The following is an 18,468-nucleotide window of genomic DNA, read 5'->3' as shown; positions in this document are numbered from 1 at the left end:
TGCTGATGTCATCATGAKCTGAAAGGCAACTACTCTTAAAATTGGCTTCAGCAGAAATTCAGTGTTCAGGACTACAAAATAACACCGAAAGAAAGGTGAGATCATCAACACTTTTATTTCATGCTCTTGTAGTAAAGATGCACACCTACTAGCAAGCCTGCTATACTGCTCTGAAAGCTGCAGGTGCACGTTAGCCATAGACAAACAAAACTAAATCTCACCAGTGAGCGTTTATCAGAGACTCTCGTAACTACTTATGTCAGAAAAGGACTTCACAACACTATTTGCAAAGAAAGTCACTATTAAGACACTGGTGCTGTTTAAATTTAATAGAACGCACAGACTGACATTAATGAGAAGCGCCAGGATCAATACTGAATTTGCCCCAAGAAACTTCATTGGCCAAAACAAATTGATTGATTTTTTTTCTTCATAATTTGGTCTCCATTGAAAATTTTCTTTCYACCTATCAAATTAGTCACTATCTTCTAAATGACTTGCTTTTGGGGGAGACCTCATTCAGCTTCAAAAACTGTTCCTTAATCTGTTCTCTGCTCTCCACCAGTTTCTCCTTATTTACTGCTTCTTTCTGCGGGGAAGCTTTTCGGTTCTGGTTAGGCGGGAGTTCTTTTTCACCAAGGACGGTGCTGGAGTAGTTTTGGAAACCTTTCTAACCTTCATCTTCTGCTTTGGCTTGTGATTTTTAGCCTCAGCTTTGTTCTTTTGTGTCTTTCTACCAGCTGAAGCTGGCTTCACTGCTGATGCTTTTTTTTTGGTGGTTGAGGTCTTCTTAGCTTTCTTAGAGGAAACTGCTTGGGTGACTCCAGTGGAGGAAGAGGATTTTGCAGGAGGCTGGGTTGTTGAAGCTTCATTAAGCAGCTCAAGAATGGTCTCTGAGGAAAGCAATTAATTGTTTCAGCATCCCTGCTCTGAGGCAAAARGCCGATTCAGAAACAGGGCTGATACATGGCCTTATTAGAGCTACAACTAAGAAAAACATCTCACATTCTAAGCAAAGAAATACAGACAGCGTAAACCTGCCTACCTCTTTCTTTCTATTATGGGACTTGGACTTCTTTCTTTCTATCATAGCCTTAGAAGTAAAATTTGCTTAGTTTTAGAAGAGAAATGATTAATATATATTTGGGAAAATAAGTCCAGAAAYAATACGATTAAAGTATGCATATTTCTCTTTGGCTGACTTAACATTATGAATTATTCATGTTACACTAATATCTGTAAATCCCAGAAAACRTAACTTCACCTCACTAAACATTGCTTCTACTCAATAATAAGAGGCAATTCCTGCTCGAGTTGCTTAGGTCCTAGGACAGAAAAAGGCCAGGAGAAAGGGATATTAACTCCCCTCGGTTTATGGAGAGGGGGCTCTGACCTGGGCAGGACTACATTATTTGACTCAAGGAGGCTGTCAAGGAGCTGGGACAGGCACTCAGAACTTCCCAGTCGAAATCCAACACCTAAATCAAAGCCATCCATTCCCTTCTGATGCCCACTCGTCCTGCTGCTTGACAAGATTTAGGATGATGGGGATTAAGAAGCCATTGTATCTACTAGACAACAGAAGCATTGATTAAGCAAGATTATCTAACCTCAAGATTGCTTCTGCTCAGTGCTTTAAAGATCACTAACCCTTTCAACCACATGCCTTTAAGACTGTTGRCAGTTTTGCTTCTCAGTAACAATAAAACTTAACAACTTACTTGCACGAGGAGCAAATGGAATACGTTTACTCTTTGTTTTCACTGGGACAGGCTTGTATTTACACTTCCCTGGCGGAGCTCTCCTTGGGGAAAAAAAAAAAAAAAAAAAAAAAAAAAGGCAGAAAGACATATGCAGATACCTGAGAAATCATTAGAATTTTATTTGCTCCAGAGGCACATATCAGTCCTCCCATGCTGTTTGTCTATGCTGGAACAGGCATAAAAGCACATAGGCAGCTAGAGTACAATTTTGGTGGAATATTTGAGCCTAATGCAGAGGTATAATCCATGAAATCTCAGTCTGATTACTAATAGCAGCTGGAATCCTGAAGTTTCTCTTTTACCACCATTTTGGCCAACTTCATGCCATCATGCAGTCTGGATTCTTTCTTCATCACTGACAGCTAGTGTGGTTAGCCGTGGGATGTTGACCTGCCTGCATGTCCTGTTCAACACTCTTTGTGGCCCACCACTAAGTCAAGAACGCTAATTAGGCGTGTTCAATTACACGTCCCTGCTGCTGGTGGTGCAGCGGGTCRCTATTTCCAGAAGCTCGCTGATCTAACGCCATACTTCAGACTTCCAAATCACTTTGGGTTGTCCCCACCAATACGGACTCTTGCATCCCACCTTGAAGGGGAGGCGTCTCACGTTCACGCGCGCACGGCCGGTCAGTGAYGGAGCGCTTTCTGCATGCTCGCAGTACCGCCTAAGGATTTCTGCCCATTCAGCAGAATATTCCCATGCAGCTTCACGAAAGTTAACGCAACCTGCCAAGGGTGCTGCGCTGGTTGTAAGGTACTGCTGCATCGAGAAGGGAGGGGAACCGGGAGGAAGCGATGGCTGCAGAGAAGCCATATTGGAGTTCCTCTCCTGCTATATTCCCGGGCAGCTTCCTCAGTACAAAAGCACCTCACGCACTTTTCCCCTGTTAAGTGACAGGAAGGGCGGGTGGGAGACACTGTTTTCTGTTCCCCCCCCCAGGAACTGCTCTAAGACACGTGTAAAAACAGGCTCTTCCAGTTTGCCATGCTTAATGGCACAGAGCAAAGCGTGACCTGAGGCGTTGTATTTTCTTGTAACTAGCTAACTAGCACTCTCCTTCAGACATGGGAAATGGCCAAGTGTTTCCTCCACACCATTTCAATTAAAAAAAAAAAAAAAAAAAAAAAAAAAAAGGACAGGCTATTAATTATTAATTTAGGCACGATTGTAGAACAGGATCTTTTTCTTTTTTTTTTTAAGCACCACCTAACACTTCTTCCCTCTCCTCTTGACTGAGGGAATTTGGTACCAATCCAGGCAAAGGTCAAATCAGAGCACTGCTGGAGAGAGAAACTTAAAGCGGGGACACTTGGCTCTGCTGCTTTCTGTTTTCCTGTGAGGTCCACAGCGAAATTACAGGCTTGCCCTCAGGGAGGGGGCAGTGGCTGGTCCCACCACTGGTTGTATGGCTTACTACCCTTGCCAAGGTGCGCGCCGAAGTGCGGGCAGAAAGCAGGGAGCGCATGGGCTGGACTACACCCATCGGCGAGGTGTCGCAGAGGAACCAGTCAGCCAAGCCATAGCTCACAGCGGGAGGGAAACAGAGGAATCCTATAAACAGCATTAAATTGCACAGAAAAAAAAATGGAAAGTCTCTACTCATAATATGAGGCGGCGGCCAGAGTACAACCAAGGAACTCGAGATGTCAGGACTTGTTTTGCTCCAAGGCCAAGCAAGCTCAGCTTCCACAGGAACTAACAGCGCTTTGTACACCCTGGGCAAGTGCAACCTTGCTAAGTGCTTAACCAAACAAACCAGGGCAAAGCCGAACAGAGCAGCAGCAGGGCGAAGGCAGCAAGGGCAGCCAGAAAATACAAGAATAAATTCCAGAGAGCCAAGGGATTAAGTGCCTGATCCTGCTCTAGAAATGATGAATATGAAAGCTCCAAAAGCACAAGGAGGAACTGGCTTGTTTCCAGAAGGCCCTTCAGAGCAACAAAAGCACCTTACTGCTGGCAGCGGGGGCTTGCTGCCCCCAGGAGTCATGGTAACACTGTGCACTACTGCACGGCCCTTCCAGCCGTCCTCAGGCAGGCAGCCTTCTGGAAAGGCTTCTTCAGGCTGCTTGTAAAACAAAAAGCTGCATTCCCCCCCCCCCTTTACAGAGAGCAAGGCGAGATTTATCATCCTGATAGTTTTGATGGAGCATTAAGCAGTCACACAGGGGCTGCAGAGCTTTTATTTATAAAACACAGGATGCTTAAATCTCAGTGTTTAGACTAGCTCACAATTTTTGGTTTTTATTTTTTGTTAAGATGAAAATCTTAAGTTTTGGTCAACTACAGTTTACACAGTTCAAAGGCTTCCTAACAGACAGTAAGCTGTTAAAGACAAAAGTCTCCTCAAGTAGTCACAGCAAAATCATCTACAGTAAAAGACTCAAAGAACTATTCCTACTGTCTCAGTATAGACTTTGGGTGAACTRCCTAATTTTTGATTTACCTTCTCAAGAAAACATTACTTGATTCCTTCATGATGTTAGTGTCTGAGGTATCAACAACAGAATAGGCACATTAGTACTTCATTTACTTTACAGGGCATTTTGAAATTCATTTAATGATTTTTAGCAAGMTAAAAGCTTGGGAAGGTAAAAACCACATAAGCATGCTTATTGTAAAAATAGACTTTAGCAGCAATAACTGCTTAAAAGGGGGGGGGGAGATTTGCTTGGAAAACTCTGTTTTCATGTTCCACTTATTATTTGAACATTGCATGAACCACTAGTTTTTACTTTTTGTTAGAGGGCTTGCAGATAATCTGTGGACTGCATTTTTTATCTTTTTTTTTCTCTTTTTTAAAATCAAAGTCCATCACAGTGATCTTCTGTCTTTCCAGATCTCCACAAATACAGGCATTTTTGAAGTTTTCACTAGATGACTTAAGTCTCACTGATTTGCCTAACCTGCAAGAAGTGTTCCCACAGCTTTCTCTCCTCCACCACCAGCTTTAATACTTGTCAATGTAAGACCTTCATCAGAGTCTCTACAGTGGAGCTAACACTCTCCCTTAGTTTCCATGGGGAGGGGGGAAGGGTTTTCACATGGAAAATTAATCAAAGATTCAAAGTTATTCATCTGCCTTGCAGGCGGCTGTTCTTAAGGGCATGTGACGACTCCAGTGAGCCAGCTCGCCTTGCATGCAGTCAGGGACAGTCATCCCCACAGTCGTCCTGTCAAGTCAGAAACGRCAGTAAGTCATGGAAGAACCTGCCTCCCGGTACTTCTCAATTACCTCAGCGATCAGCAGAGGGTAGCCTTTCACCCAGCCTGAGGAAGACTCGTAGCCAGTCTTGTCAAACTCCATTAGCCTCCCCGTGTAACGGCGAGAGCTTGGGGGAGCCTCAGAGGCTGGCCTCAGTAAAGCTTTCTACCTCTGCTTTTCATTTAGATTGCTTTAGCAGCAAGGGAGACTGCCACGGTGGCCCGCCAGGGTATCCGAGTCCTTTGTACAGCGATGCTGGGTGGCGTGAGGATCAGCAGCACCAGCTTTCTCCCACCAACAGGCTGCACACACATCCACGAGCAGAAAGTCGCCGTCTCCGCACGGCCCACTCCAGTCCGCGCCTGCTTGCAAAGGCTGGAGGACAACCTCCCAGGCACATCTGAGCAGGAAAATCAAGCCATGCTAGGATGCTTGGTAAGACCATCAGTTTGTTCCATTAGGTTGCTAGTGAAATAGAAATAATTTCAGCCTTATGYAGTTTAGGCTAGGTTTGAACTTACAAGATGGGGCAAAAGCTTTGAAGATCGTAATTATTTCTCTTCATGCTATCCTATASCATCAGCCTTTTACTGTGTTTTACTATTTCACGTTACCAGTCCGTTTGCAAGGATACAGTTCACACCCCAGACCTGCATTTTATGATGGAAAGGGACATATGCCAGTCAATATGAAGTAAAACAGAAGAGAGAAGTCTCTCTGCTGTGGCAAAACTAGTTTTGTTTAATTTTTCAAGGTCCTTCATTCAAGTGCAGAAAAAATGTTACATACCTCACAACCCTGAAGGATATGGATTGTCATTTTTTAAAATGCCACTGTGCTATACTTTAGACATGCAAACAAGCAGACGTTATTTTGATCCTTAATATTCCAGACCTTTAAGATGTCTGAACCTGATCTATCTCTGGGTGCAGAGACATGAGTGTGGAATAACTTCACTGAAACTAATAAAGTTGAAGCAGATGTGCAGCAGCTAACAGAGACCAAAGCCTGGATGCGTCGGTTGCTAAGATTGTATATTGGYAGTACTTAGTATTCTTTATCTAGTGTGATAGCTATACAACACATGGTGATTATAGAAGAATTTGGCACAGAAARACTGCCTTTCAATTACTAACCTTGCAGGATCAACAAACTTGTAGAGAGATCCATGTGGTGCATAGGCACTGGGATAAGAAGTAGACATAAAATACAGCTCACCTAAAGAGAGGTGAAAAAAGGAAGAAAATCCTCAGATGCAAATGCCCAAGCTGCATCCTTGTTCTCCACCCCCCTCTGTTCCCTGGCTTTTCCACCAATTCACATAGTCAGAAAAGAACATCCCTTCCGTCAGCCCCTCAGTCAATGTCTTACTTGCGAAGAGAGGGTTTTGGTCTCACCCTAATCAGTGTAGGCAGACTGCTGGGGACACAGAAAGATCTATTTCAGCAGTGTACTATGCAGAACTAGCAGCCCTATATCAAGCACAACACACGAGCAGAGCTTTCATTACTTCATGTCAATGACCTTCTAAAAGGTTACTTTCTTCTACATAAATATGTATTTTTAAAAAACTTGTTTGTACCAAAGAAGCAGCCAGAAGCTACAAATAGAGGGAAAAACCACACAACAAATATTTAGCCATCTCATAACCATAGCAAAAAAAATAATAATAAAAAAAATCCAGCAGGAGYTATATTGGCCATCCAGGTAAGACAGAAGCCTCTTATTACTAATGGTGCCTGAGGACAACCACACCTCATGTCTTCCCTTCAGCAGCCACTAGTACAGTATCCAGGCAAATTATTGTAGTTCGGGGGAAAAAAAAAGGCAAAATTATTGTTTGCATTTCAAATTATACTACAGTACCACACTAGTTTTAAAAAGAAAGACAGTAGAAGAGACATTTAGCATCCACATGTTGAAAAAAATTGTATGTATGTATGYATTTCACAACAAAGCCACATTTCCTAGATCTGCCTGCATCTCTGACAGAATATGCAAGCAAGATCAGATATGACCTTTTCATCAAAAAAAAAAAAAGTAGTTTTCTGCTGAATTGTGAAATATCAGAACTTATTAAACCACATCTGGATTCTCTCAAGGAGTTTGCAAATACTTTGCATTGCATAGGTCTTTGTCAGGAGACTTGCATAAAAATGAACAATCTATGCATTTGGTGAAAGTTTAGTCATCATGACCACAGTAATCCCATGCATTGAGATATTTGCACTAAATTTTGAAATCAGTGGCTTTCTTCATCCTCAAATGAAGCTTTGGTTTATAACCCACAAAGTGAAGTGCGGTTGCTGTGAAGTCTGACAAATTTATACTAAGAAAAGAGGAGAGATTCAGACAAACTGTAAGAACTCAAGTAAGAATGAGCTGTTACAGTGCTAGAAAAAAAAAAACAGTATTGATATAGCCTTTTCCTTAATGGAGCGGCATAAATAGCACCAAAGGGAGAGTTAAGCTGGAAACAAACACGAGTTCAAACTCCTCTGTGTACCCGCAGTGTTCAGACTCTGCTCACATGAGGATTTATCTCCTGAGACCTCCATCAAGCACGCCTGCAAGAGCCTCACAGGGCAGCAGACATCTCTGAACCACACACTAACCCTACCTGCCACGCCAAGATAGCTACGAACCTGTAGCGCAGTGCCCGCTCTTCAGTAGCATGTATGAAGTGCAACATAATTTCACTTGCAACACAATTTGCCCTAGAACACAAAACTAATGGGGTACAATTTCCAGTAAAGATATGGCTACTGAGCTACCTTACCTGCTTCATCCTCAGCAAATGAGATGATAAATTTGCTATAAGAACTGATCATTCCAGGGAAAGCACAAGCTTTCGTGTTACCAATGCAGATATCTTGCTTCTTCCATTTATTTGTCTTCTCATCTTCCTGTAAAGCCATAAGTCGACTAGATGAAAAAATAAAACCTTGTGTTTTATGTTTCCATTATCAAATCTGGAACCTGCCAAAATTACGTGTTACTGAAATAAAATGCAAATTAGGACTCTGAACGGTCACTAGCTTTTTTTTTTTTTAAGGCTAAACAGGCCTGAACAAACAAAAACAAGCCAAAAAACCCACTATCTTAAGGACCCTAACTTGGAGGAAGCTCAGACCCCAATCAGAATGTCATTATAATGGTCAAACAGAGYCCTTAATCTAATGCCCAGACATCTGGATTTCTCATTTACTCCAGCTCAAAGGTTTCAGGATGCTCTGACATGCTTATTCTGCTCAGGCAAGGAAAATATCTGTACAAAATGGGAGCTGGAGAGAAAATAATTCTGTCTTACCCATTCATGAAATCACCAAAAATATAGAGGCCATTCAGGTTGGGTGATTCACATCCTCTGTATACATAACCTCCAGTGACTGATTTCCCCACATTGCGGCCATATGCAAATATTGGAAGAACGTCATCTGTTAAATGTATATGCATGAAAAKCAGAAAAAAATACATTTAAGGAGCATTTAAAAAAAAATTATCAGTAACACTGATGGGCACAAAAATGACTAGAAATACTGGTATAGCTGAATAAGCAGCATAGTTAAATTTCAGTGGGGTTTCAAATATTTACTCCAAAATGGACTTGATCCAGGCCTTTAAGCAGTTTTCTRTGTAGCTCATCAAAGCTTGATCAGTGAACTTCCATAATGCATAGGACCAAGATTCTCTGTATCCAGTAAGCTATATCCAGTAAGCCTGCAGGAAATATTATACATATGTCATGACACTAGTCATTTGAACAGATTGTCTTTGCAGATATCAGCATTTCTACAAAAGAGGATGCGATCAAACAATCGCAAGTCAACGCCACACCTTTATGGGTTTGCTGTCATTCTCAGCACAGAACACGCATAAATGTACTACCTACAAAAAAAGATGTGTCATGAGACTTATAAAAAGTAAAGGCTTTRCCTCTGACAACATTAAAATTGAATTCATCCTGTACTTGGAGCAAAATTTCAAATCCCACAGAATTTTAGTCCTGTCCTCACTTTCTTCCTTTGGAAGAAACAGTTTATCTTTAATGCTGAGGATAAATGTAATTAATTCAAARTGTGATTTAACAGCAAAATCTAAAGTAGGTGCATTATCAGCTGAGGCTCAGATCACTATTAGAATTATTTTAGAACAACATAACCATGTTGATACCAGCACTGAAGAGGAGAAACATTGATCACTCGCTCCACAGTTACAGTTGGCTGTTCATACAAATATTTCAGAATCATCTACATGAGCTTGAGACCAAGTGTTTACTTCCAGTGGCTTAAGGAACATTAAAATACCCAGTTCCTTTACAGTCCTTTTCCAAGATCTTCACAAAAACTGGTGGCATCCATTATTTTTTAGAGAGAGCAACACAAAGGCAGGAAGAGGCAGCTTGTCCRGTCACACGCAGTCAGAGGCAGAGCATAGCTTTCAGGTGTTCTGCTGCGGCGTCCTACTTGCCGGGGTGCTTTGCCCCCTCCATAGGATTTGTTTCAGGATCTCAACCCCAGCCTCATCCCCTTGCCTTAGCTGTAGATATGGCTCAGAGCTTCTGGAGAAAACAAAGTATTACTTGTTGTATTTAAACCCAATCTATTATCTTCCGGGAAAACTGTCTGCAAAGAGGCGCAGGCTTTGAGCCTAGCCTCCTCAATCAGTACAGTGCATGACAGGAAGTTCCCTGAAGACACAGGACACCATCACACCCCAAAACTCTAAGACTGAAGAGAAGGGATTTCTGCTCTTAACAAGTAAACAAACTCCATTTCAACATACAACACTAGATTATTTAGCTTCACTGGAAAAAAATGGCACTATAATTAAGTATATACAGTACAATAAGTGTTCTTTAAGAAGCCTCCTGCAAGAAAATTCCTCCTTACCCAAAGAAGAATTACGGCAAAGCTTTGTGTCGTAGCATTGAAATCCCTCCTTCGCTCTCCAGCCATAGTTCCCTCCTTTCATGATGATGTCTATTTCTTCAAACCTGTTCTGCCCCACGTCCCCACAGAAGAGCCTCCCTCTTCCCTTCCTTGTCACTGGGTCCCCTCTGTCAATCGCACAGCGCCACATGTTCCTGACCCCATAAGCATAAACCTCAGGGCGGGCCTTGGCATCAGACACGAAAGGATTGTCAGGAGGGATGCGATAAGGCTTTCCATCTGGGCTTTTTCCATCCACATCAATCCTCAAGACTTTTCCCAGCAAGGTGCTCCTAAAGAGAACAGCAGATAAAGACAGTTTTATAAACCCCAGCACGAGAACCAAGAGGAAGTATAAACAATTCTCTCCATATTCGCCCTTTCCAGAAGGGAAATTCTCTGTTCTGCAGAAATAAACCAATAGCTGGCATGTCTTGTAATCCATTTAAGTCACAAAAGACTCTTYCTCCTCTCAAAGAATTGGGTCCTCTCAGCTTTCAAAATGCAGTATTTAACTAATTTCTGAAATACTACATCAGACTGACTTGTAGATGTAAAAGCACTTTCGGGAAGCTCTTTTAGTTAGCTCTTCCATCTTCTCTTACCTCCAAACCTTACCTCTGGGTGCACCAGCTCAAGGTGCTACTTACTTGTTCTGAGCATTTCCAAATTTTCCGAAAGGGTCACCAGCTTTCCCTCCATCCCCTGTGAATAGGTACATATAACCATCCACACCAAARAGTAGCTGTCCACCATTATGGTTAGCAGCTGGTTCTTCAAGCTCCAGGAGATTCCTAAAAAGAAAAGAGAAATAGCTCCACATGCAGCTACTGAATGCTTGGTTAGCTTGCAGAAGCACCGCATCACACGTTTTACAAAAGAAAACAAAGTTTCCCAGCTGTATAGACTTTTCAGCTTTGTCAAATACAGCGCAAGGGCTGAGTTGCATCCTATTTCTGACAGAAAGAGCCTGCAGCACAAGGCTGGCTGCACGCTTTCTAGCAGGTGTCCTTTCAGCATGGAGTCCCTCGAGGAAACACGCTTCCCACAAACCATACAGCACCGGGGCCTCTCTGCCATTTCGCAGCCCGTGAACTAGGGCTTCAACCCGCTTTATCAACACCTTTTCTGATACAGAACTCATTCATCATTCTGGGCGTAAGAATACCGAAACTCATCTAAAAACAAGGTTAAAGTCTACAAAGCTTTTGCCTAGATGGAACWGTTGGCCTTGAAACTTTGCTTGTGACAAGTGGGTTCTGTTTTCTGAAATGAAGAGTAATGGGCGAATCTGAGAGCTTTAGAAGCATCTTTGAGGTCTATGGTGATTGTGAAACTCAAAATAAGTTCATACTATTAACAAATTCTTCTTCATGACTGATAATTAGCTTTTTTTTTCTCTCTCTCTCTCTCTCTCTCTCTCAGAGGGAGGAGATAGGGAGAATGGAAGGGAGAGGCACATTTCAAATCAATTAGATGAACATATAATACCATAAATGAAACATCCCCTGTAGTGAGTTCTAAACCAGCAAATTTTTTCAGTTTGCTTTCCTACAGTATAAAGCAACATCAGGGCAGATGTTAATTCCAAATAAGGCTTAAAGTTGTAACATAATGGTTTTTAAAACGCAACAGTACAAGATGGAGTTGGAAGAAAACCTTGAGTCCAGACCCTTGGTTCTAGTTTCAGTTTTGTTTCCATCTAGTTTGCCACGTGACCTTGAGCTACCTTGCCACTAGTAGCTTCATAACAGGTCTGGTCACACGCCTAAAGCATAGTGATTGGGAATGTGCAGGTTCTGCAAGGAAGGAGGACAAGGACAGGAAAATCATTTCTCATCACAGTATACAGCAGCATTCAATGTGAACTTTTACCTTTCTGAGTGTGGATCAGCTTTGTTGACATCAGATGCTGAAACCTTTAACTCGCTGATTCTGATCTTTTCCGCTTGCTTCTTATCCATGTAAGAGTAATAGATATAAAACTTCCCATTGTACTTGTACTTGGGGTGGAAAGCCATCCCAAGAAAGCCCCTCTCATCCCCTATCCATGGTGTAGCCAACACTATAGTTTTGATATCCAGAAAGGGCTCCTCCAGCCGACTGCCATCAGGTAAATAGACCCAGATCACACCCACTTGTTCAGCTACAAACATGCGATGAGTATGGTCATTCGCATGGACCATCAGAACCGGGTTCCTCAGGCCATTGGCAACTTCTTTCAGGCAGAGCTGGAGACAGCCTTTGYGGCCCTCCGCCACCGAGCCCAAGTTACGGTTGAGGGCTGTGTTCTTTAGCACATTGGGGAAGCAATAGTCCTTATCATGTAGGTTAAGGAGGTTACAGAAGYGTGTCCTGTTTGTCTCACAGCATTCCTGGATGTGTTTATCACTAGTCAGCAGGCTGATAGCAGAGYGGCAGTTGAAGTGAAATTCCGAGCAGTAGTCAAAGCAAAGTCCTGGGAGGTTTCGAAGAGGCGTCTGAGGGTTTTCTGCATCATAGAGATGTGCAGCATATGGAGAACATTCCTAGGAAGTTAAAAAAAAAAAAAAAGCTAAATACGTGGCAACATACACATATCCAGGAGAAGCAGGGATACCTTGATGGAAGCAAATCAATTAATAAAACAAAAAATGATTAGTTAGACAAAGAACACAATAAATCATCTTTGAAGTGGAGTAGTAGAAAGTCAGAGAATATGACTAAAGTGAATTCAGAGGCTGGTAATATTTTCCTTTACCAAAGCACAACCAGCTGTACCTAAATCATTCCCCAAAGAATTTTGTCTAGGGAATGCTGTGGAATTTCCATTACCAGACGTTTAAGAAAGCAACAGGCAATCTGTTCTTGYGGATAAGTACCCTTAGCTTTAGAAGTCTCCTTTAGTTTCTGCTGCTAGATTTTAARCCAGGTACTTTGTATCCTATTCTTAAACAGAAAGATTTTTTTTTCATGCCCTCCCTGTAGCAACTTTTTGCACTTCGTATTTCAATCTTTTCCAAATCTTTTCCACTTCCCTCACTCTTCCTCCTCAGATGGTGTTCTCTATGTGTCTGTCACCCCAATTGCTCCTCCCTGGACTTCCCCCTTCCTAAAGTGGGATGCCAAATCTGATTGTATCCTTCAAGTCAGTTGGCATCACTGCCTTATCCAGATATATTTAGGGTCTTACTTCTTTAAACTACTTAAGCACATACTTAGCTCTAATCAAATGTTAGAAAAGAAAGAATGAACAAAACAGGTACCTGCTGACCTGTACCTTCAACACCATGCAGATCTGGTTTCCTTCTCAAAAGCAAYATGACAGAACTACAAGTGAAAGGCCACAAAGGTACAGAACAGTTAAGTAAGGTGGGACTGAGCTATCTTGAAGARAGATGATCAAACTGGGGTAGGAGTCTGACAGAAGTCCATAAATATCACAAGTGACATTGGAGGATGGATGCGGATCAGTTATTCACTGTTTCTCCCAGYAGAAAAGTGAGGGAGCATCAGAGAAACCTRGAAGCTAGATTAAAAATGGAGGTGAAACTGTCTAAAATAACCATAAATGCTGAAGATGTATATCTGTTCAAGGGGCGTCTGTGTGACTGCATGAAAGAGAAGCCACTGACAATACCTAAATGCTCAGAAATTGCATTCAGCCTGAGAAGTTCCTAAGCTGAACATGATCAGAGGCTGGGAACATATTCTGGGGAAGTACTTGTATTTGCTCTCCTCTTATACTCTCCTCCAACAGCTTTTGGCTGCTCTCAGACAGTATCTTGAGCGAATTGAATCTTTGTCCTGATGCTGTACAACAATGGTTCTGTTCTCATATGTAAAGTATTACTAAAGTCAAYTATAGTTGAGATTTAAAATTATTTGGAATAATTAAATCTTATCTTAAGCAATTAATGTAGGTATTGTTAACTCTACATGATCTTTGGAAACAGTCACTTTGGGCAATATTTTCAAATACAAGTTAAATACTGAAGATCATGCACTGTGTTTGAATTTGTGCTTAAATTCAAATTCCTCATCTTGCAAAAACCCTAGGCCAGAACTTCTGTAAAATATGTCTATTAAAATCCCACCTATTTATATTAATTAGCACAAAGCTGCAGAAGTTAAAACAGAAGGAGCTAAATTCTGCAGAAATGTTCTTCATTCCACCTGAGTCTCCACAGTTCACTTGCAGTTTAAAGCTGTTTTCCGTTTTGTTCTGCAGTGATTATTTTATTAAGTTATCTGAAAACATTATTAATTTACTTCAGCAGTAGTTAGAACAGAATCAAACTCCCAGCACAGGATGAGAGCTACTACCAACAGTGAAACAGCTTCCTCTGAGATGGGGCATTTTCTTAGCACTCCTGAGCTCAGTCATCTCCACTCTGCTGACAGTCTGCGGTATGAGGGTCTCCTACAGTTCATGATCTCACAGCGTAGCCCCTGAGCAGTTGCTAAGTTTTTCCAGCCATTCAGCTTCCCACACATCATTTCTCTGGCAAAGAACATCTGCAATACATTCTGGCAAAACGCACGAGGTAGAGGCATTCCTCAGGGTGGACGTAAACTCCCAGGATTAAGTGGCYTTGCAGTAATTGTTGGTTGTCTGCATTCATTTCACTCTAGTGTGCATGAAATGGTACAATTAATCCAACTGCTTAATAGAGCAGAAGAAGCAGAAAATGCTAAAAATCAAGTTGATGCTTCTGTGCCACTTTATAGTTTTGCTGCAAGAGTATCCGATTTCTTCCTAGTTGTTGCAAATAAGTGCGTTGTAGAACCACATAATGCTACATTACAAAGCTGGGGCTGCCTATCACCACACCAGACTCTCCCCAGCTGAGGAGACAGAGGCTCTAAAGCAGTGACCTGTACRTGCAGTAGTCTCCTACTGGTCCAAATCAGGATACAATAGACTAAAACTATGCATTCAAGCAATCCCARGTCAAGCCTCAGATTAAAATTGGCTTAAAAAATGTGTTGCTTTGCCTGCACCAGGCTCCTATCACATGCTTATATCATGGCTTTCAATCAGCTTGAACAAGGCTGCTTTCTGAGCAGAGGAACATTCTCTCAGCCAGTGGCCATACAGCGGTTCTAGTACATTTAGCAAGGTGTGCGTCCAGGGAGTTTCAGCAGCCATGCAACTTTTACAGCATCTCCTTGGGAGCGCTACAGGCGGTTTTCAGAGCTTCATGTTCAGTTTCCAGGCTAAATCCTAGGATTGAATTAGTGGAGAAGCTCAGCTAAGGGCTAGGTTCTAAACCTGTAAACATTTATAACAAGTGTAACTGGCAAATATAGCCCCAGATCTTGTCAGGTGTAAACTGAAGTAGCTCTACCAGCAGAGCCAGATTGCCTTATAGACAATCCAGATCCATCTTCAAGTCAGTTTTTAATAGAAACAGCTGATTTAGAGTGACAGCAGGAAACCCATGATCCTGAACACATCCCCAAACTAATTATCTTCCATCTGTAGAGAAGCACACAGCTACAGGACCAAGGGGCATTCTGCAGCTCTTTCTTGGGCTCTGCAGGACCAGTGAGGCTGCTGCAGTCACAAAAAACAGTTTCCTCTGTTCAACTCACAGCATACCACTCATTACCACACCAGGGGACAGGGAAAAAAAAAAAAAAAAAAAAAAAAAAAAGTTGGACTGTTGTTTATTGCCCACTGATTTGGGCACTGAAGAAACTCATGACTGAATGGGCTGCTGTGGCTGTGTTAGAAGGCATCCCTACTACTTCCATTCCCGAAAAGATGCAAAATAGCATTATCTTCACAACATTAGAGCAAACAGTATGAATTCTGGTTTTAATCAACAAGCACCTATATTTTTCTTGATATGTGTTTTGTCCAGAACACAAGAACTAATAATGTTTTTTCATCTGTCCATGCTTGTGTTTAATTCTTCAYGTCCCAGGTTCCATAGTAACAACATCAAGAAAGTGCTTGTTATTGAGACTGGTCTACCTGAACTCCTGGCATACACCACAGTAATAAGCACTTGGCAGAATCACATGCAGATAATGTATATGCATGTCTTCTGGTATTTGATGTGGTACTAAGCATGTGTTGACATGTCACAGGTAATGACCACTAATTATTAGGRTACTGTGGAACAAGATACAATGGAGATCCATCACCATTTTCYACTCCCTCCAAGTAAAATCACCAGTAACAATTAGATTCAGCAAAGTGACATCACTAAAATGAGACTATGTGGTAGATTTTTTTTTGCTGCTCCACTAATTCAAMAGCCAAATAACACTTGTCTTAAGAACCCAACCTTATTTCCATGGCTGTCACTAACTTGAACAAGAATATGACATAACAACACAATTACAAGCTCCTTACCATCAAATACTTTACAGCAATCTTACTCCAGAAAGATATGAAAGTCTTAATTAATTACTTAGAAAATGATTTTATATGCTATAGAATACAATTCCAACAGATGTGAAATTAAACTATGTCTGCTGAGTGAGCAAGTCTGAAGAGGCAATTGTCACATTTTTATTCTGTTTCTAATCTACCTGCAACATGCAAAAAAACTTCTTAACATGAATATTGGTGGCTCCGCTAGGAACTATAAGGCACCTTTTTCTGGTTTACCAACTGTAAAATGACAAAGAGAACCCTGAGCCTACTCTTTTCCAGCCCTGATGCCAAAAATTATTTTTCTCCAAGGAGATGTCAGAATCCCGTCAGCATCCAACACATTTGACAAACAAAGAAAATTTTAGGGCTAAGGAAATTTTTAGAAGAGTTTTCTGTATTCTTGTTAAGAGTGTGTCTTTTGGCTGCTTTGTGTTCTGGCATGCTTTAAGTGCTGCTCTGAATGACTAACACAGTTGTCAAAGTAGGCTAGTTCTGCTTTTTTAAGGAGAGAGGCCAGGAAGAACTGTGCCCTTGGTCTTTTGTCACTGCACAAAACCTGCTCCTGTGAGCCARGTGGGCAGTGTGAAGGCAGCACTGAAGGAAACGCGGCAACTGGAGCCTCTGTACAATACAACTGATGAATCCACTAGCTGTTAAATGTTGTTTCATTTTAATAACCACAATGCTTAGAGCATCCTAGGCAGAAACCCAATCTTAACAGATCCTTCACAGTACCTAGGAATCCAAGTACTCTGCCTGATAATTCTCGTGTCATTTCATCCTGTAGAATTGGCCATCCAGCACCTAGCAGGGGCAAGCACAATAGAAAATAAATATTGATCTGCAACTCTTCCCTTTGTTAAAACAGGGCGGCAGATTCCCATCACAACGAGCTGGGCAATGTTCCATAAATCATTATTGCTATCAAATGTCACTGTATATTGCCAGRTACCAGAGTGAGGTGCCTTACACAAAGCATTTCACAAAACGCACATGGGGGATCAGTATCATCACTTTGACATGACAGCTCACTATCCCCCTCCACCCCACACACCTCTTTTCAGTGACACAGCTATAAAGACAATCAGAGCCACAAGCCACCCCCATGGTCAGCCCGAAGTGTAGGATGCAGGCACTGATTTTCTGCCTTACCTGACACAGGATATCTTTAATATATGCTCCACAGAGCTTTTGCCCCTGGGAGTCAATATAATCCATGATCTCCCAGTATTTTGCTGCAATGCTGTTGTCTCTCTCCTGGTCACAGCAGCCAAAGTTTTCATAGGCAGTGCAAAACTCCAAGTGAAAAGGGGGCTGGAAAGGCGGCCCATAATCCAGGCACTGAGGATGCCCCAGAAGATTGCCTATTTGGCATAAAAAGGAGAGGCAAACAAAGACACRTGGGCAAGAAAAGGAAACTCCAGAGATGCTGCTGCTCCCACGGGTGCATGGCCAAACATTCACTTTCTCCACTGGAGGTTTCTTGAGGTCAGATGTATAGAAATCCTCAACCTCTTCACGGTATAGTTCATTCATCCTCTGTGCTTTATTATTTGCCAGCTGCAGAGCTCAGTGTTTGCTCAGGTTTGCCTACATTCTCTGTCCCTCTGAGTTTACTATTTGGCTGGAGAGAAACCCTCCAGACTGCCTCTCTGGTATTTCACACGTCACACTGCTGAACCTCCCTCCCCCGACATTTCTCATATCCCTAGAAGCATTCACAAATCCAATTCTACAGCTTAAATAGGCTCAGAAATCATTCATGAAGAAATACAGACACAAAGTAAATAATACAAACGTATGATACCTATATATAATCTGTTCCTCTCTCCATTTACAAAACAGAAGAYGAATCCTTCTCAGCTGTTAAATAACATTTTACTTTACTTTTACAATGGACCAGACTTGGGCCTGGTTTCATAAAGACTAATCAGGGACTCTCACCTTGTGACTAGGAATAAAAAAACATAAATAAAAATAAAATAAAATAATAAAAAAAACACYTACAACCCACCAAATTAAGGCAGAAGTGGCCCATAGGTACAAGTATCTTCAAGACCGAAAGCTTTAGACACATTGCAGATACTTCCAAATCCAGCTGCAAATTTAGGGTTAAATTGAAAAGAAGTTCAAATAGTGAAGCAGAAAACRCACATTTAAGGCACTTGAACAACTGGAACTCATCTGTGATATTATGCA

The 18,468-nt window shown here is 41.8% G+C and overlaps 1 protein-coding gene across 1 annotated transcript; it reads right to left on the bottom strand.

Moving 5' to 3' along the window:
• Positions 1-312: 312 nt before the first annotated feature.
• HHIPL2 (HHIP like 2) lies at positions 313-17,934 on the bottom strand. Its single transcript, XM_085311886.1, has 9 exons — positions 17,422-17,934; positions 11,775-12,427; positions 10,550-10,693; positions 9,861-10,192; positions 8,279-8,405; positions 7,748-7,893; positions 6,105-6,186; positions 1,722-1,804; positions 313-893 (listed from the first exon to the last, which is right to left on the bottom strand). The coding sequence occupies exons 1-9, from the start codon at positions 17,803-17,805 to the stop codon at positions 577-579; spliced, it is 2,268 nt and encodes a 755-aa protein (XP_085168012.1). The 5' UTR covers positions 17,806-17,934; the 3' UTR covers positions 313-576.
• Between the last annotated feature and the right edge of the window lie 534 nt (positions 17,935-18,468).

This window comes from Rhea americana, unplaced genomic scaffold (assembly GCF_003343005.1).
Source record: "Rhea americana isolate MKP2758 unplaced genomic scaffold, rheAme1 scaffold_109, whole genome shotgun sequence".
NCBI lineage: Eukaryota > Metazoa > Chordata > Aves > Rheiformes > Rheidae > Rhea > Rhea americana.
This window is presented reverse-complemented; position numbering and strand designations above follow the sequence as displayed.